The following is a 25,356-nucleotide window of genomic DNA, read 5'->3' on the forward strand; positions in this document are numbered from 1 at the left end:
AGGCCATGTCCCCTCTTTAGCTGATAAAGGTACCCGATTCCTGGATTTGACACTGCATTCGCACCGGTCTGGGACCAAGGAACCTGCGGCCCTCCAGATGTTGCCGGACTCCCATCAGCCTCAGCAAACATGGCTAATGGTGGGGGGTCATGGGAGTCCAACAACATCTTCAGAAACAATGGCTCCTCAGTTGTAGTCTACACTGTAATTCTAAGTTCCTTCTTCTATCACCACCTACAAGCTCTCCAAAATCATGAAGCATCTCTACAGATGTGACCATAGGTGCAAAGTAACTTCTGACTCTGTGTGACTATGCTGTGATGGGCCCCACTGGTTGGTAGTGATTTGATTTGAGCCTGTTGGTAAAGAATGGACCACCATGCTACCACAGACCAATACCTGGGAGCATACTGCAAGAGTGATTGTCAGACATTACAGTACTTCCTTTCTCCATCTGCATCTACAGGGACAACCTAGGTGGAATATTTTTATTTTTCTTTAGAATGTTTAAACCAAACTTCTAATGCATCTTTTGTCGGGGGGAAACTTCTGCTTCGTCCTTTTTTTACCACTAAGCACATCCAGTAGACTATCTGGAAGCTTACTGGTTTACTATACTCCAGTGATCAGTATCTTCGATCTCCTGTCCTACTTCTTGTTTATCTTTGTAACATTATAAGGTACTGTAAGCAATTAGTTCAAATAAAAGGCAGTGAGAAGTTGGGAAGGGAAAGAGTTACTGAGTCTGAACTTTATTTCCCAGACATGCAAAACCAAAAAAAAAGGTAGTATGGCATTTTTAAAACCAAGCTGGGAAGGTGCTGAAGGATTCCAAGTACATTCATTATATACTTTCAAACACACCTTGTAATTTCCCCACAGAACTAGGTCATTTTACCTAGAAGCCTTGACGGTGAACGAAAATTGTTGGCAAATCTCTTCAAAAGAGGAAAAACCTCTTAGGACGGCTCTACTGAGAAATGGCAGGAGGTGCAGTTGATGTCAATTATAGAGATGATAGGTGAAATATATTTTACGGGAAAAGACCTTGGAGTCATTGAACACCATCCAGAAAATATTATATATGCCTGGGTGAGAATGGTTGACTTGTGCACCATTAAGCACTCACACCCCATTTATTTCAATGATCCTTAAGTGCACCTAACTTTAACTGGCTTGCGCTCATTCACTAGCCAAGTTACCAGCTCAGAAATTCTATAGTTTATTCTTAGTTTTACATCAGTACTGTACACCTGTTTACACCAGCAAAGGGCCCTAAAGTTAATAGGACTCAGCATCATCAATGTCCATTTGTGATTCAGTGAATTCCAAAAGAATATCCTTATTAGTTTGTTGCCACGTTTTCTTCAATCCAACTGCAGCCCTAATACCTACACAGATGTTTTTCTTGCCATCTTGTTTCCTAATCAGGGCTTCTTTTAAATTCTCTGCATTTCAGAACCTGAGCAAGCCAGTTAGATAGATAATTCTGGGGTATTTACAAAAACCAGACAGCATTGAAGAAACTGAGTTGACATTCCGTCTGTTGATAGCAGAAAGGAGCCTGATAATTCAGTGTAGCAGTGGAGAGCAGCTCTAAATAAATTGTGGGAAAATAAAGTCTGTCATTAGCTGTTTGAAATTAATGTAACTTATTCATTTTAGGGACAGTAGAAAAAACACTTTAAAGAAATTTAAAATGCTTAATCAATTGGTTCAATACTGGGGAATTAGAAAAATTACATGACTGTACTGAATGGTAATGTACTGAGATTATATATATACAGTGGTACCTTGGTTCTCAAACGCCTTGGTACTCAGACAATTCGGAACCCAAACACTGCAAACCCGGAAGTAAGTGTTCTAGTTTGCGAACTTTTTTCAGAAGCCAAACGTGCTCCGTTTTGAGTACCACACTTCCGATTTGACTGCCACACTTCTGTTTTGAGTGTTACGCTTCCATTTTGAGTGTTACGCTAAGGTCTGCCTGTTTTTGCTATTTATTTTGCGTTTTTGTTTTTGCAGCTCTTTTTTGTTTTGTTTTTGTGACTGTGTAGAACCCAGTCCAGCTACTGACTGATGGATTGTGTGACTGAAGTACATTGTTTACTGCTTTCATTGTATGGATCAATGGTCTCGTTACATAGTAAAATTCACGTTAAATTGCTGTTTCAGGGGTTGTTTTTAAATGCCTGAAACAGGTAAATCCATTTTGCATTACTTTCTATGGGAAAGCGCGCCTTGGTTTTGGAACGCTTTAGTTTTGGAACGGACTTCCAGAACGGATTAAGTTTGGGAATCAAGGTACCACTATGTATATGTATATGTATATGTATATGTATATGTATATGTATATGTATATGTATATGTATATGTATATGTATATGTATAGGGACCCCTGACCATTAGGTCCAGTCGCGGACGACTCTGGGGTTGCAGCGCTCATCTCGCTTTATTGGCCGAGGGAGCCGGCGTACAGCTTCCGGGTCATGTGGCCAGCATGACTAAGCTGCTTTTGGCGAACCAGAGCAGCGCACGGAAAAGCCATTTACCTTCCTGCCGCAGCGGTACCTATTTATCTACTTGCACTTTGACGTGCTTTCAAACTGCTAGGTTGGCAGGAGCAGGGACCGAGCAACGGGAGCTCACCCCGTCACGGGGATTCGAACCACTGACCTTCTGATCGGAAAGTCCTAGGCTCTGTGGTTTAACCCACAGTGCCACCCGCGTCCCTTATGTGTATGTACATGTGTGTATATAAACTATGGTTCAGATTTTGTGGAAAGCTATAATTTCCCACTATGTGGAAGGAGTTCACTTTTAAGCTAACTGCTCTTTCCCTGTGACCTCCAAGCCCAGTAAATTGTGGTTTGTATCCACTATCAGTTTTGGAAGAAGCCAAGATCTGAAAACATGCTTTTGATCCTGGCTTGTTATCATTAGACATAATTCAAACAAACCACATTTCCTTGAATTTAGACTTTTGTGGTGCAAAAAAAAGGAAGGCAAAGTATGAGCTTGAGGTATGTGCAGGCTCTTTCACATTGTTCCCTGAGGCAATATTACAATTGTTATTGATTGTGTGTGTGTGTGTGTGTGTAATAGCACTCAGGGTTATTATGAGGAAAGAATGAAATAATCTCATGGGTGCCACTCTAAGGTCCTTGGAAGAACAGTAACATATAAATGTGATTGTTTATCACCCTGCAAATGATGAATGCCCTTACACAACAGTTTGAGTAATATAATCATAAATAGTGTGACAATCATAAAGTGCATTTAAACTGAGTATGCTTAATGTGAACAAAATCTCTCCTGCATTACGAATAGATTTATAAAGTTCATTTTGAATTATGACTAATCAAAGCAGTTGTGCCGCTTAATGATATCAAGGATGAAATTAAGTTTAAATTTTATTTATGTAATAAATGCATGAACAAATTAACACTTCAAGTGGATGCATAAATGGCAGATTTTGTTCTTTTAAAGTGAGAACTCACACAGATCCACCCCCATGCCTTGCGATGTCTTTTCCTCCCACTGTTGTTCCATTTCAGTGAAAGAAAGGAATATTCCTATCTTGTGTAAGTTAGATTTCCACAGAACATCCACTAGATTTTCACTCCAGATGTTTCATTCTTCCTATTCAAATTAAAAGCAGCTCACGGTTCCTTTCTTGTCTGCATGTACATTGCATACCAAAATATTGGCAAAGGAATAAGGCTATCAGTGACAGAAAATTAAATGGAAGGTGAACAGCGTGCAGTACAGTGCAGTATATAAAGATGTGGAAGAGAGTGGAAGTTGAAATAATGAGAATATTGCAAAAGTAAACCACTATACTTAACCCCAACAGGAACAAAAGGAAACTGTTCTTAAAACGATAGCATTCACATTCCATGAGCCTTCTGCAGTACAATTGCAAAACAGTACATTTTGCATTCCTTTCTATGGGAAAGCGCACCTTGGTTTCGGAACGCTTTGGTTTTGGAACAGACTTCCTGAACGGATTAAGTTTTAAAATAAAGGTACAGCTGTATGTTGGAAGCCACCCAGAGTGGCTGAGGCAATAAATATCACCATCACGGAGTAGGACGCCCTTATTGGAGGGTCTGCGACAAATTCCCTCAGGTGAAGTGGGACGAGCTACACCTGTTGAATGTCAAAAAAAAAAAAAAAAAGGCACAGGAGCCCTATTTTATTTGTTGGGAGAGGCGGGAGGGAGCAGCAGGAACACTTCCAAGCTGCAGTGCCGTCTCGGCGCTTTGGTGGCGAGAAAGGGAGAACAATCGCAGGAAGCCACAGCCGCGCCAGGCGCCTCCGGGCCCAGGAGAACAAACGAGCCCGTCAGGCCGCCCGGGTCTTTCGCCCGCCTGAGGCAAAGGAGGGGAACCGGGCAGTGGGGACTGGGGGGCAAGCTGAGGTAACAACGGCAGCGGCGGTGGCGGCCGAAGCTCCTCCCCTGCTCGGGGCCGTTCTCTTCCCCGGCGGAGGAACATTGTGACGCTGGCGGCGCTGGAACACCTGAAGCCACGGCGGCCGCGGGCGACGTGAGGTAAAAACAAAAGCAAACCATTCTCGGGCGGAGGAAAGGGGAGGGGAGTCCCTGGGCAGGCAGCCGCCGCCATGAGGCTCCCCCTGTGAGGAGGGGCGCGAGGCCGCGGAGCCCTTCGAGGGAGTTGGGGGGGGGGGACGACGACGCACGCAGCCGCCCTCCGCCCCCTTCCCTCAGAGCCGCGGGCAAGGTAGGTGGGGAAGGAGCGCCGCTTCGGCCCAGCTGGAAAAGCAGGTTCTTCCTCCTCAGGCAGCGGCCGCCGCCGCCGCAGGGCGGAGCCGCGCATGCCGGGCAGGGACCACCAACCACCTCGGCAGGCGGCAGGCGGCGTGTCTCTCACGGAGGAGGAGGAGGAGAGGCGAATAGCTCGGGGATGCCTGGAAGCAGGAGGTGGGTCGGGGTGCGAGGGTGGGGCGCGTCCCTGGCAGAGGGAGAAGGGAGCTGCGGTCTGAGGGGGGGGGGTCAGGATTCAACCCCCCCCCATTGCTTCGCCTGGGTAACCACAATTCCCCCGGTTCCAAAATGGCATCTCTCCCCCCCCCACCCCGCCTCACCCTTCGCTTGCTCGGTATCCCCCGCCCTCCCTTCTCATCCTTTCAGCAGATATGACAACCAGCAGGTGCATTTGCTTCCTCCTCCCCGGTTTGGTGTTTTTCTTTTTTTTCCTTTCGTAATTTGCTGCATTATTTGCTTTCAGTCGTTAACTTGGGCGCCTGCTGTTCGCAGGCCAGGGAAGCTGCTACTGACACTTTTTGAGGTCAGCAGCACAGTGTTACCATTCAAGCTGATAAGTAATAATAATGGGTATTATTATTCTTAAACCCAGTGCTTTTTTTCCTGGGGGTATGCATACCCCTAAACATTTTGTTAATCTAAGTTTGGCCTCATTGAGGGGCAATATTTCAATATGAGTAGGAAAATAAGAGGACCCCTAAACATTTTTTTTAAGGAAAAAAAAAGCACTGATTAAATCTACAGCACTGGTACCAGAGGGGCCAACTTGAATGAAATATTGGGGGGTGGCGGCACATAAGCCCAGTCCCACATAATCACAAGATGCGGCACCCACCCACTATTTGAATGGCAACGTCCATTAACTTGGGGTGGGCGCTAAGCCCCCTCAAATGTTTGGGGGGGGCAAAGAGACCCCGGGCCCTGAGAGTTGGCTCCGAGGACTGGTACTTTGGGTGCCTGCTAGGCACTGCAGAAGCCCTGAATTATATTGTCTTGATCTGTGTTTTAGAGATTGCATTATCCAGTGATAAAGACTGTGTTGGGGTGGTCATGTCTCAGCTTCGTAAACTGGAGTATGAATGAGCCTTTTGCCCACACATGTGTGCAGCCCCTTTGCTTCTTTCCCGGCTGATTCAGCAGACAAATCAGGACGGGGTGCCAACTTGAATAACATATTGGGGGGCATGTAAGCAGCACCCCACATAATTGATCACAATATGTGGTACATGCACACCATTTGAATGGCAATGCCTATCAACTTTGGGGGAGGGGAACCAGCCCCCTCAAATATATTATTTGGTGGTGCAAAGGGACCTTGCCCCCTAGGAGTTGGCTCCTATGAATGGGGAAGTTTCCAGTCTTATCCAAACCAGGAAACTATGGTTATCAGCTGCAGAACAAGCCAGTATGTTAAACCATGGTTTGAAGTTGTTTTAATATCCTAGTTTGTAACCATAGATTCATGGTTTGGATGATACAGGAAATGATGGTTAATTGGAGACTTACTGGTTTGATTGCAAGGAGTGGTGGGGCTGCATGCATAGGGGAAAGGCTCATTTGTAGCTTGACCCATTAAGTATTCAATATATGATCATCTGAAAGCAGAAATCACGAATTATAGCTTATAACTTGCACCATCTGAAATGTTTAGGATCATGATGGCAACTGTATTGCACTCCTGTCCTAGAAATAGTGGCAGGTTAACAGGAGTACAGGGAGAACAAGTGGATGGAAAGCTCCCTGGGGGCTTATTTAGACCTCATCATCATTGTATGCTGTCTTTCCATTGTTAAACCGTGCTTACAATATCGATATGAAAACATCATTAAATATGCAATAAAATCAGACAATCCCTACCTAATTCATCATAAAGTATTGACAAGAAAAATACAAAAACAGTTGCAGTATCAGTAAAAATGCTTCTCCAAAATAAACTCTCAACCCAACAGAAACCCCTAAACACACCACCACCCCGGTAGTTTCTAGGCATCCTGAGCAGGAAGTCTCTTTGGGCTTAAGAGCAAGATAATCTCTGACCCCTTCAGCAGCAGCTTTGTAGTTGGAGTCTGTCAGGACCCTACCTTCCCTAAGCCATACTTCTCTGTATGTATTTTACATGTTGCCAGTGTTCTCCATGCATTGCTTCACATTGTATATCCCACCTAGTCTCCAAGGGCACTGTGAGATGGGGACTTGTCCAAAGTCATCCTGTGACCTTCATAGCTGAACAGGGTTTTCACCTGAGTTTTGTCCATGCAAAACTTTCAGGAAATGACTCTGACAACAAACTTTAGGGAAACCCTTTCAAACCAATCCAAGTGAGAATTTCTGACATCTCTGAAGTAGACTCACAGGAAGTGTGGCATTCATGCCACACTGTATTTGAGCAACTTTTTATCAACAAAGAATCAAACTAAACAATGAGTATTGCAGTTTTGTTGATGTTTCTAATTACGTTTTGCAGATACTGTAGTTATTTATTGATTTCATTGTATTTATGTTGTAAGCTGCCTTGATATTTGTTGCGAAAGTGCAGGTCACAAATATACAAATAAATGATAGTTTGCCTTCCAGCCAGACAACTCATTCACCAGCTGGAAAGGTTCTGTTGTCACAAGGTAGCAAACTACCCATCATTGTCACTTCATAGGCCTGGATATAGACTCCCTGGGATATGCAGTCATTTTTTTGCTTGGGTCTTTCTCCACTGGTGCTCAAGTTCTTTCCTAGCCCATTTCATAGATCCCAGCACTTTAATATACTAGGGTGTCAAGGAGGCATTTGTTTAAGCCCTCTGCAGTCACTATCTGGTTCTAGGTATGCCACCAGCATCACTTTTCTATCTGAAAAAATATTTTTCATCATAATGGTTCCACAAGTGGAAAATGGAAATAGTCGTCATGTACTGTAGAGAGTTGTTGGAAGAACAAACCAAAATAAAGTTGTAAATCATTCAGTACATAAATTGTGCTGTATACCGAAGAGAGCAGCTTAATGAATATTTTGTTCTACTAAGAATGCTAATTTTATTTGTCAAATGTACATATATTTATTTATTAAATTTGTATACCCATAGATCTCAGGGCAGTTCACTACATATGTTGTCTCTTTCCTCCATGCAGTTCAAAAACGGTGTATATTCCCTGGTCTAAACAACTTCAAAAGCAGATGATGTACCGTATTTTTAGCTCTATTGGACACACCGGACCATAGGACGCACCGGACCATAGGAGGGGGAGAACAGGAAAAAAAAAATTCTTGTTCTCCCCCTCTAAGTCAAGGTGCGTTCTGTGCATTCAAGGTGCGTTCACTTGAAGCCTCCGGAGCCCAGCGGGAGTTCCCGCTGGGCTCCAGAGGCTTTGGATTCCTTTCGACCTGCTATTTGGGGCTGGCGGGGGGGAGTGCTGCTTTCGCCCACCGCCAGCCCCAAAGACCAGGTCGGGGAACAGCGGGAAGGCGGTGCTCCCGCCGGGCTCCCCAGGCTTGTGGATATCTGCCCGAAGCCTGGAGAGCGAGAGGGGTCGGTGCGCACCGACCCCTCTCGCTCTCCAGGCTTCAGCGAAAGCCTGCATTCGCTCCATAGGATGCACACACATTTCCCCTTCATTTTTGGAGGGGGAAAAGTGCGTCCTCTAGAGCGAAAAATACGGTAAATAACATAACTGAATGCTTTCCAGTGTTAACCAGATAAAATCTTTTAAACATAGAAACTAGCAAATCAATGGAAGATTTCCACATGCAGCTTCATATTTATTCATTTGATTAATTTATGAATCACTTCCCAATGAAGCATGCAGAAGCAATATACAATATAATATAATATAATATAAAAGAAGTCACAAATATTAAAACAGTTAAAGCAATTGCATATATAAGAACAATGGGAAACATAAGCATGTGACAGGAAACATTTGAGCATGTGATTGCTGACTTGCAGCATCCTTGGAAGAGTATAGCCACATGAAGTTTCTGAATATGAAGTTTGGCTCTTAAACATAAAGACTCTTACAGACAAAAGCAACCTGAACGAATGGGTATGATTATGCGAGTTTTTAATGTTCATTGGGCCCAGGATCCCAAGAATTGTTTCTCTTGAAGAAAATTTGAAGAACACTTAATATTATCCCAGTCAAGTAGTTTATCATGTGTGAAAAATGATGCAAAAATAGAAGTTGAAAATACCTGTGTATCAGCATAAAAGCAAGAAAGCCGCACATAATTGCATTCTTCTGCCAAACTTGGTGCATGATCAGGCTGGAAGTTAACATTTTAGTTCCACTGAATCTAGATAATGCTTAATGCATTAAATTACACTGGATCGCTCAGTGGACCCATATATCCTTTAGAATACCACATTGCCAGACCAGACAGGACTCTGTCCCTCATTCTGGTAGGGGGTGGGGAGGCAGAAGTATTTCAGCCTTCATCAACCTGGTACCTTTCAGATGATTTGGACTGCTACTCCCGTCATCCCCAGCCAACAAATGCTCATTAGGACTGATGTCACCAATTTTGTTTTTAGATGTGGGTTACCATTTTAAAACTAACAGATGGCTATGCTAAAAGCAATATATGCTGCTAATTGCTAGTGTGGAATGCTGAATAAATGTTGGACTCAGTCTAGTGAGACTTGGCTTTGTATTCCTATGTGGCCATGAAACTTGCTTAACCTTTCTTACAGAGTTGTGATAAAATGGTTTGACCTTGTGTATGCCACCCTGACTTCTTTGGAAGAAGGATGGGGTGCAAATGTAGCTAATTAAATCTCAAACCCTTGCAAGTTAATCCTTTGGAGTGAAAATTCAACAAGTGCAAGTTATCATTGCTGCTCCACGAATCACTGCCCTTCATTGCACAATGAATTTTGTTGGAGAAAACATTACAACCCTATTTTTCCACATTTTCTCTTTTTTCACATGGTTAACTTGCAGTAAGTTCAACTAGGTTCTGTAGGAACTGAATCTGTGTATGTCCTTTAGATGTATCATACTTTAAAACTTTGCTTATATAATATCTAGAAGTTGGGTCCAGTATAGTTGAATAAGGTGTCCAATCCCAAGTAAGGGATTTATTTATTTTTAAGATGAAACAATTAACTTGCTCATTTTAAAAGAAAAAGAAGCTAACTTGCTGAACAACCAGTGTGTCCTTGGCTATTTACTATGGCTTGGATTCTAAAACGAGTGAATGGAAGGGGGGGAAATGAAAGGTACTCACCCACCTCACTCATTCAGACACCTTTGCCCATGGCTAGCCTCTTTGTAGGATGTGGATTCCTAACGAACAGCACAGAGAAGGATGTGTGTGTGTCCAAAATTAGGAGCAGGCCTCTGCCTGATTGTGGGCTGTTCTTCCCTTTCCAGCAGCCTGTGTGCTATATCCTACATTATTTAGAAGCCCCCCCACCTAATCCTCCAGAGTAACTTTGGGGATTGGTGCATGGGAAATTTCTGTGAAATTTATTCCATTCACTTGTTTTAAGATTCACCCCCATATCTGTTACGTTGGGTTATAATTTCACTTTCATGTAATAGCTTCAGGATCTTTTTCTGACTTGGTCACTAAGGTAGTTTCATTGGCCTTTGAAAACTTTGGTGTAACTCAGAAGCAGGGATAGCCAGTGTTTTATACTTGGAAGCTGCTTGCTTCTGAACTTATATGTTCAGGTGCCTTTTCATAGCAACAGAATAAGGTGCATTAAACTGCAATGGGGGTTGAGAGATGCCAGGTGGCTATTCATTGTAGCTGCAGGCTGAATTACCTGGCAACAATACTGCATGAGGCCTGAAAATGTGCAGTTGTTTCCATGACAAGTCGTCTCATTATTTCTAGGACCAGGTTGTATTGAATGTCCCCGGTAGACGCTTCCCACCATTCTCTGTCACCATCACTTCCATTGCATTGATCATCCTTGGCAACTCTTCCCTTCACAGTCCAGGAAACTACCCTTTGAGTTAAAGGTGCTTTCCTGCCTCCAGGGTAGTCAAGGCAAGAGCAATATCAGGGTTGGGAGTGGAGTGTGCCCTTCACATGATCACTTAGGTTCCCAGCTGTGGGGGAAATGTAAACACATCATTCTTCCCTTTACAGACTCTCTGCTCCTGTTTGTGGTGATGGGGAAATGAAGGCAGGATCAGTGGGCACAGCTCTCCTTTCCCTCTCCATGCGCTTACATATGTGTGAACAAAAAACCCAAATAGGGCTACAATGTCCTTTTTTAAAACTGACAGTTCATTTGGAAGGCTGAGAATGTCATTTATATATTCAGTTCATACTGAGGGGAAGGTCTGGTTTTGTGTAGTGCAGAGTTTTCCCCAATAGATATTCCTACTAGGTCAATGACTGTTTGCTTCAGCTTTATATATTTAGCTTTTTATGTTTCCTTGTCATAGTAGCTTATAATATAGCATCAAAATATCCCACATCTTTGTATAGTAGTTTCCAAGAGTGTGTAAATTTTACCTTGGATACCATGTTAATCTCCCCCCCCCCCCCGGTATTTTTCTTACATGAATATTTTAAGCAGCTGTTTAAATTGGCAGGTAAATCCTGGTTTTTGTTTTTACAGGTCAAGAGTAGCATTTCTACTTGTTCTTTGTGTTTATTTTAAAAACTGGTTTGCTGTGCCTCCAGTCATTATATATTAGTTCCGTTGTTAAGGCAGGTGGCTAGTATTTTGCAATGGTATAACCTTGAAAGCACTTTTCTAGATTAAATCCTTCAGAGTATGGTTTAAAGCATCGCAAACAGCTAAGGTCCTTGAAATGTTGTACTTTCCATCTCTGATAATACTAATGTCAGCAATCACACACACACACACACACACACACACACATATGCCTTGCCAACGTTCAGACCAAATTTATAAATAACTGCACACCTGGATTGCCTATGGCAGTCGAATTGTTACGGGGAATCTAGGCAGGAAAGCTTCTAGGCCACAAATGGTTGACATGGGAATGTGTGAACAAGCAAGCTACTGAGAGGTAATTTTGTTTAATTGAAATCTATTTTCACCCTCTTTTTTTTACCATATATGCTTGCCAGTCAATTGACTGCCTATCCTTTTCTGCAGTCAAACCCTTTCCTGAAGCCAATAATGCTTTATGAAATTCTTGGTAGCAGCTTAACTTTGCCTATTTATTGATAGCATTGTTTATTGTAAAGGGCAGGAGCAAGAGCTTAAGGCTGGTTAAACCTGCAGTAAATACGGGAAAATGTAGCAGCATAACAAACCTTCTCTTTGTAGTCACCCCTTGTAACCACAGGTTTCTCCTAACTAGACCACCTCAGTAGCAAAGGTCACTGTTGAACCAAGCAGTCCAAAAGGGGTGGGTAGGAGTGGGAGAATTCAAGGCAGAGGAATCATGAAATCACAAGGTCTGCTGCACTAAATGCAAAAGGTGGGTGGGTATCTTTAGTTTTTCTTTCTGTCCACTGTGGTTTCCTTCATATTTTCCTTCCCATTGGTCCCAACAGTTGCTGGAATTGGGTTATTTGCAAAGCTGACCTATATTTGACAAGAAGCAGGATGAGGCTGCTGTGTGGAACAGCCAACAGTCCATGCTTGGAGATCTTTGGCTGTAACTCACCCCACCCTACCCCCCCCCCACTCTTCACCTTAGCCTGTCTGTATTTATTCCTTTGTTCCTCTTGCTTCTTGGCCTGCCCATTTGTTACCTTTCCTCAGCCTTCAGTTTTCTTTATTATCCGGGATCAGGTTTAAGGTGCTGGTTTTAACCTTTAAAGCCCTATACGGCCTAGGACCCTCGTACCTACGGGACCGCCTCTCCTGGTATGCCCCACAGAGAAACCTACGGTCTACAAATAATAACACCCTCAAGGTCCCAGGCCTCAGAGAGGTTAGGCTGGCCTCAACTAGAGCCAGGGCCTTCTCAGCTGCGGCTCCAACCTGGTGGAATGCTCTGTCACAAGAGACTAGGGCCCTGCGGGACCTGACATCTTTCCGCAGGGCCTGCAAGACAGAGTTGTTCCGCCAGACCTTTGGTCAGGGCGCAGCTTGACTCCCTCCTCTGGCAACCTGCACAGAATTTTGTTTAATCGGTTGCCATCAATTTGATTTTAACTAATTTTTATAATGAAATATTTTTAGAATGCGTTATTATTTGATTGTTTATTTGATTGTTGTTAGCCGCCCTGAGCCCGGCTTAGCTGGGGAGGGCGGGATATAAATAAAAATTATTATTATTATTATTATTATTATTATTATTATTATTATTATTATCCTGCTAAAAGCACCTGGTCCAGCAATGCTTCTTTTACCCCTGTAAGACCCCTGACATCTAATTTTACTTTAACCTTTGTGCAAAATTAGGGACAGCTAGAAACTCTCTGCATGTTTTCTGAAGTTAAGTGCTGAAGGAGAGGGTGCACTGGGAGCCTGAAAGCAGAAAGAATGGGGAAGGGAATATTTTGTGGGGTGGGTAGAGCTTACAAGAGTGGCTGATTATACAGGGGAAAGAACCACTTGGGTAGTGACCCGTGTAGAAATAAGTTTAAGGCACATCAGTTAAATAAAAGCCGAACCTTCTATCAGCCACACCCTGTGTTGGCTAAGGGTGTTGAACACAAGGTAGTGAAACAGAAATGCAAAATGGTACTGAAGGATCTAAAAAGTTACATATAGTTAATCAAGAGTATGTTGGCTGTACAGAAGAATGTATTCTCCCCCATGTGCTCCAGTGTAGAAGGGTTGGATGACTTCTGCATTTAATCTTCCAGGAGCAAGGTAAACATATTTTTCACAAGTCTAGTTAAATGAGTTTAGAATTGGGCTATAAGTAGTTCAGGTATAGGATTAAAGAACAATTGAAGCTAGGTCTGTGCACCTCAAGGATTTTTGGACATCCTACAGCCTTTGTGCTGTGTGATAAACCACTTTTGCAACTGAAAGGATCTTCAAGGAATTTTGCATATGGTATATGGGGGTGATTCTGGTATTTCAGAGGAAAAATAGGGGGAAATGTCTCTAGTGCGTAGGTCAGGGGTTGTCAGCCTGGTCCCTACTGACCACTAGTGGGCGTTTCAGGATTCTAGGTGGGTGGTAGGGGGTTCTGTGGCACAAGCTGAATTCTCCTTCCATCAAGCACTGGTGGGCAGTAAGGAAATTTTACCATCAAGAAAGATGCATTAGTGGGCGGTAGGTATAAAAAGGTTGACTACCCCTGGCATAGGTCTTCAGCTGTTGGGTCGGGGCCCAGTACTGGCGGGTTCAAGAAACTGCTGCAGCTGCAATGGACAGCATTGGAAGCATGGTCTGTTCTTCCTGAAATTTAAAAGCTGAGTAAGAGGAGCAAAAAGCATTTCACATTTTATAACTGAGAATTTTGTATTGTAGAAAGAGGTTTCTAAATTCATTGAGGATTTTTTGCTAGATATTAGTTGCTAACTAGGTTTTTACTACAGCTGGAGGAATATTCATTATAAAAGCTACAGATTCCCAAACAACTCTTTTGATGCAAAATGGCAGCCATCAACTTGAATACTTTGCAAGAGGCAAAATAAAAAAAATCCTTCCTGTAGCACCTTAAAGACCAACTAAGTTAGTTCTTGGTATAAGCTTTCGTGTGCATGCACACTTCTGTTTTTGCTTTTTAGTTGGTGATAGATTTAGGAACTTAAAAACACAAAAAACAAAATAACTGCCACTGACAAGCTACAGCTTAGTCAGGTCACAATGAAAGGCTTTTTGTTTTCATATTTGTTACCTGTCTGGTTGCATAAACAAGTAATTGTGTCTGCAAAACCCAAATCCTGCCTCTTCCATTAGGAGTATTCCTTTTAGGCTATTGGAATCTAAGGGTTCTTCAATTGATACCTTAACAGCATAGTGGATTGTTATAAAAACAAACCTGCATCAAAAGCAGTTAGAAAATGAAGTTACCATACTTTGTTTAGCAACATTTTTTTGCACTTATCCTCCACTAATTTTACTCAAGAGTTGAAGAAATGAAATAGCTCTAAGGCAGAAACAGTTTTCCCCCCCTTGGCCTTTATTCAAGATAGCAGCTGCCGTCTTGTTTTGTGAGAAGCTGAGGGATATCCATAAAGAAGTCACAGTCCAGAATATGTGATTAAGACATCCATCTACCCTTATGATTAAGAAATGAACAGAAGGTAGCCCAAGGATGAAGGAAATAAAGCATGTTATAGTTATTGCCAATCTTACATATATTCATTCCTTTTTAGAGTATTTCCATTACTGCAGTGGGAGTACATGTAAATGTAAATACCATGATTGGTATGAAACTAATATCATTGGTAATTGGCTGCCATACAAAACATACCATCAGCATAGCTGGGCTTAAATTGATGTTTAGCCTATTACACAATCCTGTGAATCATTGCTATATAGTTGAAAAAGCCTATTTTCATGTAAAATGCTGTTTCCAAAGGTAAATGTTTTCTGACAGTTTGAAAGCCCCAAAGTATAAATGGAAAAGGTAATTTTCCTTGTCTCTTACTGACATTTAAATATATATTAAAAAATAATACTTGCTAGCTTTATTCGTGGATGGAGATGTAATGCTGGCTTCTACAAACCACAGTTTGCACATGGACATCCAGTTTCAGTAATGTGCTCTCACTTCTCTGTTCTCTGGAACAATTTCCCCTCACCCTTCATTTCATTGTGTCAACCATGTTTAGCATGATATGGACGAACACTACCCCTAGTGCTTTACTAGCCCAAAATATAACCATGGTTTGAGGTGGCTTATGAGGGAACCTGGTTTATGTTGATGATAGTTTGTGTTGGTGTAATTGTTATGTAGCATCATGGTTAACTGGAAAGAAGGAGGGAATAAAATTTCTCCATAGAAAGGTGGGTGTGGCATGTGTTCATAAGATAGGTTCCATATTTGCACCTAATGATTTGCAAGAATCTAGTGTTGTACCTGTACTGGGTTTATCTCTTCATTCTGAAAGTTTATGTGAGTTGTTAGATGTGTTCCAGCTGCCCTCTTTTTCAACATTAAATGAAGTATATATCCAGCAGTACCAGGGGCAGTACAGGCAACTCCCCATTCACATGCATTCAAGGCATGTGTGATGGCGCACATGTGCATCACCATGAACCAGGAAGTGGCACAAAAGGGGGCAAAAATGGCCCTAAAAGAGCTTATTTTTCTTGTTTGTTTATTATAGTGAAACTGCTGAATATCTATACCTTATATATCCTGTGATATATATCTCTATAAAGTGCATAATTGGTATCTGTCAGCTAAATGTTGTCTGTGCCATGGTTTAGGGCTACCATAACTGAAATGATCTCATCCACTGATGCAAAAGAAAATGTGATGATTCTGCAATAACATTTACTAAGGAGAACTTCGTTATCCATACGTGAACTTCAGCTGAATCTTTGGGATTCACTGAGGATACAAGAATTTATCTTCTCTGAGAAATGGATAATATTGCAACACAGAGGGGTTTGGGAAATACCCTCTATAATTTCAAACTGCTTTATGCATTATATTTTTCAAAGTAAACAGTATAAACATGACAAAGGTTTGGGATGCATAATCACATCAATCATTTTGCTGTGCTTTTCTCCCCTTATTTCATAGTGCTTGAAGAAAATAACAAAAGATGGACGACCACAAATAGTAAGTAGATTTCTCTGTGTTTGTATCTGTATCTGTAGCAGTAACGAAGTTAAGGCACGGCCTTTCTTAAAACTGACAAAAAAAAATTCAAGCTATAATGCATTAGCTGCAGAATAGTTCATCCATACCCCTAAGTATGAAGAAACCAGGAAAACTGGGGTGGTTGTAGTAGGAGCTAAGGTTGGGAAAATGCAAGTCCGTGTAGAACTGTACAAGGAATGTAAATACAGACAGAGATATTGCATCAAATGCTGCTTATATGATATCTTACATGATTTCAAATTGTCTCTTAAATCTCTTGTAAATAAACTAGCATCTTGCTTCCTAGCAGTTATTCAAGGGAATTTTATGATCGGTATGCCCAAGGCCAAGAGAAGTCTGTGGTCAATAAAATGCAGCAGAAATACTGGAAGACAAAACAAACTCTTATCAAAGTCACAGGAAAGAAGGAGGATGAACATGTGGTGGCCTCAGATGCAGATCTGGATGCAAAACTGGAGGTAGGCATGGCAGCCCAGATATTTCCTCACAAAGGGGGAAAATCCTATGTTAGGAGGTCACAAAAATTGGGCCAGGTTCCAAAAAGCCATTCATGCCCTGCGGCTTTTCAACCCTACCTTCCCTGTTGCAGCTCCCCTTGCCACTCTACCCCTCAAATGCACCCTAAAGTTAGAGGGACCCTTGGATATGGCATTTCATGAGGCATGAAAACAGTGGTGCAGCTGTTAACATTTATCTCCTCCCAGCACCATTCTGTACTTTCCAACTGCTTTTTCTTTCCTGATAAGTTAGAGCAGACCTCCCCGCACCAAAAAAGAAAGAAAGAAAAGAAACCCAACACATTTACCAACCTCGATAAATGAAAAAAATATACAGAGCACTTGCAATTTCTCATTTTAAGACTCGCTTAAAGCATAGCACCATCATGAATACAGGAATAAAATGGAGTATGCTTCTGCTTCCCAGATGATAAACAGATTTTGTTGTAAAAAAGGACAATATTCTTTTAATAGTAAAATGAGCATCTGTAATCCCTTATGTGTCTGGCTGGCCTCCCACTGGCAATTTTTTTAAAAAAACCCAAAACAAGTAGAAAGAAAGGATACTGTGGCAACTAGTGTGAACTTCAGATTACCCATGCCAGCCTAGATGCTGGTGCTGGGCCTGATGTTTGCCTCTGCCTCCACCATTTCCTTTTCTTTGGGTGGTAATTTGAGAGCCCCCTGAGCTGCAAGTCCCTGGACTTAGGCCTGGATATCTTAGCTGCACCACTGCAGGAAAAACTACATTGGGAGAAATCAAGAAACAGCTACATGCACCTAATTGAAATCACTGTCCTCTGGCTCATGTGCCTGATTTAGTTGTAAAGATAAAAAGTGTCCCCAACCTCTTGGAAGAATGGGATACAAATGTAGCAAATAAATCAATGTTATGCCATAGAAGTCTGTTTTCAGCCATTTCCTTTCCTTCTTTTGGTGTGCAATTGCTGATGTTTTTTCCATTTTATTAGCAAGGTTGAGGGAATTGGATATGTTTAGCCTGGTAAAGAAGAGACTGAGAAGAGATAGATAGCCATATTCCAATATCTAAAGCAGGCTTCCTCAACCTCGGTCCTCCAGATGTTTTGAGACTACAATTCCCATCATCCCTGACCACTGGTCCTGCTAGTTAGGGATCATGAGAGTTGTAGGCCAAAAACATCTTGGGGGCTGAGGTTGAGTGAGCCTGATCTAAAGGGCTGTAAGATGGAGCAAGCTGTTTTCTGCTGCTCCAGAGGCTAGGGCCCAAACCAATGGGTTCAAGTTACAAGAAACAACTAAACATCAGAAAGAACTTTCTGACAGTAAGAGCTGTTTGAAAGTGGAACGGACTCCCACGAGAGGTGGTGGGCTCTCCTTCCATGCAGGTTTTTAAGCAGAGGTTGGATAGCCATATGTCATGTATGATTGAGTCAATATTCATGTATTACAGGGGGTTGGACTAGATGACCCTTGGAGTCCCTTTCAACTCCACAGTTCTATGAGTCTGATTTTAAAGGATATTCGTTACCTAATGGTAGAATTAAAACAAGCATAGCAGTGTTATAGAATTAGCATAGATAACAGAGAACCTGTTAATCCCTCTCTGGTCTCTCTTTAAATAAGCAAATGTTGATGTCTGATTTGGACTCCTTTTTTTTGGTAACTATTTATTTCCTGAGAAATTCTAAAACTAAAATAATATAAACCTCATCTCTGGAAATATTGGATAGTTTGAGTGTTTACTTCTTGGAGTGGTTCCAGCTTGCAAATTACATTTTACATATTTACTTTCTGCCTGTGACCTTAATTATACCTCTTAAAATCTGTGCCGTCACATTCCTTGCACAGAATGGCCTTCCTGCTATACTGTAAACATGGTTGCATTTCATTGGCAGAGAACATATCACAGAGCATAAATGCCCGTGAGACAAACTGATTTGCTCAGACCATCTTACATGCTTTGTATTTATATAGGAATTGTATTGGAAAATTGCTGCACATGTGATGTTGTACATTGGAGGAAAACACTATGAATTCATAGGCAAGGAAAGCTGATAAGGTTTCAGAAGCAACATACTGTTTTGAAGGGAAATATAGTTTTAAGGAAAGTGTTTTTTCTGTGTCTCCTGTCTCAACAATGGTTTGTATTTTATGTTTCATTTCAGCTCTTCCATTCAATTCAGAGGACGTGTATGGATTTACTTAAAGCAATTGAACTATATCAAAAAAGGATTTGTTGTAAGTATTTTAGCTGTAGTTAGCCTTGCCTTTTCAGCCTAACTTAATCAGTGGTAAAATGAAGTGTCAGAGCTGCCCGAGGTCCCAGCTCACAAAGGACCAACGCCGGTTCATTGTTATATACAAAAGTCTTTATTGAAGTTCAGTTTCGTTTTCACAGCCGCAGCGTGCAGCTCTACGTCTGAAACTCTAGACCGCTGAAGCTCCGTCTGAATCTCCTCCCCCCAGACACCAGTTTAAGACTCTAGCCTTGCTCCACCTCTTCCTTTGCTCTTTCCTCCTCTGGTTCCGCCTGTCAGCTGGGGTCTTGCCCTTCCTAGACTCTTCTGACGCTGAGTCCCCTGAGTCTTCCCCCTGCCTCCGGCGGGCTTTAGGACCTGGTTCCCAATCCGGGTTTTCTGCTGTCCCACGCGCCTGTACATTCGAACTTGGCGCGCGCGCCCAGCCGGCAACCTTCCTCCTGACCGTTACACTGCTCCTGTCACTGCTTCCCCCTTCGGGGAGGCTAGCTGGACCTGACCTCCCCTCCGTTCCCCCACTCTCCGATAGAGGCGTGGTCAGCCCTGACTCCTCTTCTCTCCCTGCTGGAGGAGACGCTGGCCCTGACACATGGGACTCTTCCCCCCCACTACGCTCTGGTGGGGAAGCTGGTCCTGATCTCCCGCTGCTGCTTTGGGAGTCCCCGCTGGCCCCTTGTTTCTGGTGCGTCCCCCCTGGGACCCCCCTTGCCCTGGCCATCGGTGCCTCCTTCTGGGAATCTTCTGATTCGCTGGAGAAGCTCATGGAATCTCTCGGGTCACTGCCATACTCCCCTACGCTGCCCTCAGATTCTTCCCCTTCGCTCTCCATTTCCTCTCTCCCCTGTGCCTCTGTTCCTGAGCCCCTGACATGAAGATAATTGTGAGGTATTCTGCAGCATTAATCAGAGTTCAAGTTGATACTAAAATTATTTATCAGTCTAGGCTTTAAAGATAGCTTTGTACATTTGGCGGAAACAAATACTATGACAAAGAAAAATATGATATTACATTGAACTTGATTAGATCCAGTCCAAGCGGTTTTGCTGTCTGAGGCCAAAGATAAGATTCCTCTCCCCATTCCATATGCAAATCATGCTTGCAATTAAATCTTACTTCAACGTTGATGACAAGACAGCATCCTCCACCACACCTAAGGGGTGTGGGCTAGCTTATTAGGTGCAGAGCAGACCAAATCACACACAGAGCTCTGTCTGCTGACAAAGGGAAATGACCAGCAATGGTGTGTGCCTTAGGACAGATGACAAGGGTCCAGCACTGCTGCTCCTCACCCCAACTGCTGCCTAAGGCAGCTACCCCACTCTTTCTGATAGTAGGGACAGCCCCAAGATTGATAAACTGGTCCAATCTTTGTGTTACACAGAAAACATGAGAAATGTCTCCCTAGCATGTTCTTATATGTTCTTATAAGTGACTACCTGGGAACCACTTAAACTTCTTGAGTAACTTATTGAGTTACATGATGGAAGAAAGGTAGGATATAAATGTAAGGAAATAGAAAAAAGTAAAAATCATCCATTGAGCGATTGCATAACTTGATACCTTTTAATTTGGTCCTCACATTTGCTATTGTGTATGGACCTGTAGGACATGCTTTGCCCTGCCTTAGTTTGCTTTTTTTAAAAAGATCAATATTTTAAAACATTTTCTTAATTTAAATGCAAACTCTGTGAAATCAAATCTTCTAAATGAAAAAATGCAAATATACAGAGGGAATAGAACTGAAGGGTGTATGATGCCCAAGTTGTTTCAATCAGCATCCATTTGACGAGCCCCTGTGAACTTCTGTCACTTGAGCATCAGGCTCAAGGAGTTGAAAGAGAGTGTAAAACAATCAAGGGAAATTCTAGGTATTGTAGTCAGGTCACAGCAGTCTACTTCATCTGATCCCACCAAGCTTATAGCTCTATTCAAGCAAAAAATAGCACGTTCTCCTGTTGCCTTTTCAGCGTAGAGGTCATTTTGCAGTTCTTGTTACATTACACTGAGCCCATGAAGGGATGTGCTGAAGTGAACCCGGTCGTCTGTTTCGTAAGTGCGTGGGATTCATGAAGGTTAATTAGAAATTGCAGGGTTATGTTGGAGGGTTATTCTGTGACCTGAATAATGGGGGCAATGCAACATTTCCCTTCTTTAAACTTAGTGGTGCATCACCACTTTCTCTCTCTCTTTTTTTTAATCTCAGTTCTGTCTCAAGAAGAAAATGAATTGGGGAAATTTCTCCGATCCCAAGGCTCTCAGGATAAAACCAGAGCGGGCAAGATGATGCAAGCTACAGGAAAGGCCCTCTGCTTTTCCTCTCAACAAAGGTATGTTTGACTGGAGAGACTTCATGTATGAAATAGCTTACCATCGTTGCCCTGCCTTCTGAAGCAGGCCTGCACAAGAAGCCCACGTGAGGTTTCAAGCTTTTTCTATCTCCAGCCTCCCAGCAGCCCCAATAAAAAGCAGGAAAGGACTGCTGGTAGCTTGAAGTCAAGAAAGCTCTCTGGCTATATTTTTTGTCTGTGTTTTTTTTTTGGGGGGGGAGGGGTGTCTTTCTTCCTCAATGTCACTTATATATTACATTTCTATCCTGTCCTTGTTCCAGTGAGTTCAAGGCAGCATCTACAATAGGCAGGAAATTAAAAGATTAATTCCTTCTCTGATTTGAAGAGCTAATGAAATGTGCATCCCCTTCTGCAGAGAGGATCCCTCTCAGTTTCCAGCTCAGCCTTCTGACACATCTTTACCTCTGGTTTGTTAAAGCCAGGAGTCTTTGCCAAATGTGTTGTCTCTAAGAGGGCTCCCTTTCTCAGAAAAAAGACTCCAGGCACTTCAGATAAACTCAAACACCAACAGCTATATTTAAGTACAGCAGGCAGGGACCCATACTCACTTCTTTCCCCCACTCGCCTCAACAGGACAGTCCCTCTTCAAGTATTTCCTCTTGACCCAGGAGCTAACCACATACACACATACACACTTTCCGCTTTTCATTTTAGCTCCAGTATGATCATATACCTACACTCCTTGGCATCAATTTCAAATGTGTATGTCCATCCTCTGGTTTAGTATGATGCAACACTAACTAGAAAATGGTGTTTTCTTTTCATCAAAGAGTTCATCTGTATCCTTGTGATCAGGTTGGTATCTAGAGACAGGGTACACCAGGACATTATTGCACCTTCCAGTGCCAAAAGTATCACAGCTTCATTGTCAGGAGGATGGAACAGCTATCGTTCCTTGGTTTGTGGTATTCAGCCTTGCTGGACACAAGCCAGGGGGAAGCCATCCTTGTCCAAGAAACCTATCAGCTGGAAACACCTTAAGAGTTTGTCATATCTTCCTGATAGCATGCTTTGACAAGGCTTTGTTCTATACAATCTCACTAGCTACTGTTGTCCCCCCAGCTCCAGATTGCACACAAGATCATTGGCCAGGTAAGGATACCTTCAGAGGCAAGGAAATCCTGGACTGGTGTGGACCCACCAGAGCAATCTTGTGAGGCATGTGTTTCACAAGAGATGTAAGCCTGTTTGGATGGTGGATGGTGTCGCATTGCCAGAAGTTGATAGCCTAGGACAGAGTACAAAAAGTTTGCTCCAATACCAGTGCTATCTTGTATAATTTAGTATAAATGATATGTGAACCAGGAACATCAGAATGGAATGCCCAATCAAGGAAGAGTCCTTTGTGTCTCCTAATGCTTAGAGATACTGTATACCATTATGAGTAGTTTGAGATATTCAGGAGTTTGATGGCCAGGTCACCCATGCATGCACCAAACTGGAATTCTTTGTTGATTAAACTAGCTTTGCTCCAGTTTAAATGGAGAGTGAACCTATGTGTGAGTAGGCTGTTGTATCTCCAGATAAGTGATAGCAGAAAAAGGTAGTGTGTGCTGTATTCTGAGAATTGTCAAGGTGTGTAATTTGGAGGGAAGGCTTCTCTTGATCTCAGGATGGAATAGGAACCATATTCTAGAAACTGCAAGAGGGAACTTTCATCTTTCACCCAGACTGGCTCCATACTTTGAATGCTTAGCCTGTTATCCACATGGCCAATAACTTTTACCTTGCGACTGCATATTAAATATTAGCTGTTTCACCACAGCACCAGCATACTGTGCAAATTAACTAGGGCTGCTCACTGATATAATAAATATTCTGTTTAGGCTGCAATACGACAATCACTTTCCTGGAAGTAAGGCCCATTGTACCCAGTGGGACTTACTTCTGAGTAGATGGGCATAGGATTGTCTTGTTAATTAATTGGTTACATTTCAACAGGTTATAAAGCTTCTCTGCCATTTTAAGGATTATGAAGGAAAGCTTCAGTCTTTGAGAGTGTGGAAATTAATGAACTGTTAGTGAGAACATGCTTTCTTAAATATTTTTTTAATACACCAGAAGCAATCAGGAAAAAATGGATTTGCTAAATCAGTTCTTGCATCGAGAAATTGTGTGCTGTGTACTTGTGAAAAAATTGTCCTAAATGTTACCATCCGAACTGAACCTTGCGGGGGAGGGGGTCCATTCTAATTTGCCTGTTGGCATTCCTTCCGTTGGCATTTCCTTTCTAGCAACCCTTTGTCTCTCTGGTTTGCTAATCAAAACAAAGCCTAAAAAGTCTCTTTTGGTTTGGTTTCAGGAGTCCCTACACTTGCCATTTTTGTTTTTGCTTTTTTGGTCACAGGTTGGCATTGCGCACTCCTTTGTGCAGGCTATACCAAGAAGTGGAGACATTTAGGTACAGAGCCATTTCCGATACGTGGTTGACGGTCAATCGAATGGAGCAGTGCCGAACTGAATACCGAGGAGCTTTATTGTGGATGAAAGATGTGTCTCAGGAGCTGGATCCTGATCTTTACAAACAGATGGAGAAGTTTAGGAAGGTATGAAAATTCCCACCATTTGCTAGAGAGCAATGCTTGAGAAATGGCAATGGAGCATGGGTTTTATCCCAGTAAGAGAAATATAGTTCAACATCTAGCACTGAGGGTGAAATTAATCATAAATTGATCTTTCCCATGTGGCAGGATACAGTTCATCTGATAGTGAATATATTTTCCATCTTTGAAAGATGCAACTATCAGAAATGTTTTCCTAAGAGTGTAACCCTATACATATTTACATGGGTGTGAGTCCCATTGAATTTAATGGGACTTACTTAAGAGTAGATAAAGAATGCTCTATAAGTAACTGTATTACAGTTGATTATATGTAAACATACATAATATATTACACAAAATGGATCAGATATTACCATAGTAGGCATCTCTTTAGGGTTTTGAGGAAAGACAGATATAAATGTTTTAGGTAAACGTCTGGGCAATACTATACCTGAGAGGAATTCAATTGCACTTACTATCAGGTAAACATAATAGATTGCAATCTATAGCAGATGCATGCAGCCTGTGCTTTTCCATGAAGACTATTGATTGCTAGCTTTCTTTGTTGATTCTGCCTCTATACCCAGGTGGAATCTACACACATGTTAAAAACGTTTTGAAAATGCTTTTGTTAAAAATCATTTTGAAAAATGCATTGAATTTGCCATAGCTCACAGTCACCATCTAGTGTCACAATTGCATATTGCACTTTACAACATATTCAAAGTGTTTTATTTGCAGCTGTGTAGCTGAGTCCAATCAGAAGGTTGGCGGTTTAAATCCCCGCAACAGGGTGAGCTCCCGTTGCTCAGTCCCTGCTCCTGCCAACCTAGCAGTTCGAAAGCACGAAGTGCAAGTAGATAAATAGGTACCGCTTCGGCGGGAAGGTAAACGGCATTTCCATGCACTGCTCTGGTTCGCCATGCTGGCCACATGACCCAGAAGCTGTACGCTGACTCCCTCAGCCAGTAAAGCGAGATGAGTGCCGCAACCCCAGAGTCGTCCATGACTGGACCTAATGGTCAGGGCTCCCTTTTCCTTAGCTGAGTCCCCAGTGGGTCCAGTCCTCCTGAGCTACAAGTTGCTTCTCAGCTCACTATCCAGTTAAGGCATCTGTAGCGCGCGCGCGCGCTCTCTCTACACACACACACACACACACACACACACACACACACACAGAGCTGGCTAAGTGGTCTCTGGAGATGGGCAGAGGACATTTTGTGTAGCCAGATTCTGCTGAAAATGTCTGGTTGAAAGATGTTTGGTTGAT

General features: G+C 42.5%; 1 protein-coding gene across 7 annotated transcripts in view; it reads left to right on the top strand.

Annotated features, from left to right (window-relative positions):
* Positions 1–4,289: 4,289 nt before the first annotated feature.
* The window catches only part of ICA1 (islet cell autoantigen 1), a 64,147-nt gene continuing 43,080 nt past the window's right edge, over positions 4,290–25,356 (top strand). Inside the window, exons 1-6 of one of the 7 annotated variants that reach the window (XM_081164702.1) lie at positions 4,290–4,555; positions 16,378–16,416; positions 16,745–16,916; positions 19,103–19,175; positions 21,399–21,522; positions 23,891–24,089. In XM_081164702.1, the coding sequence (XP_081020828.1) occupies positions 16,400–16,416; positions 16,745–16,916; positions 19,103–19,175; positions 21,399–21,522; positions 23,891–24,089 (585 nt within the window). In that variant the 5' untranslated portion in view covers positions 4,290–4,555; positions 16,378–16,399. Of the gene's footprint in view, positions 4,556–4,575; positions 4,746–4,808; positions 4,946–16,377; positions 16,417–16,744; positions 16,917–19,102; positions 19,176–21,398; positions 21,523–23,890; positions 24,090–25,356 lie in introns of those variants that run through there. The other 6 variants (XM_081164705.1, XM_081164707.1, XM_081164701.1 and 3 more) reach the window with 6 other exon arrangements.

Source organism: Podarcis bocagei (assembly GCF_964188305.1).
Source record: "Podarcis bocagei genome assembly, chromosome: 12".
In the NCBI taxonomy this organism is placed as follows: Eukaryota; Metazoa; Chordata; class Lepidosauria; order Squamata; family Lacertidae; genus Podarcis; species Podarcis bocagei.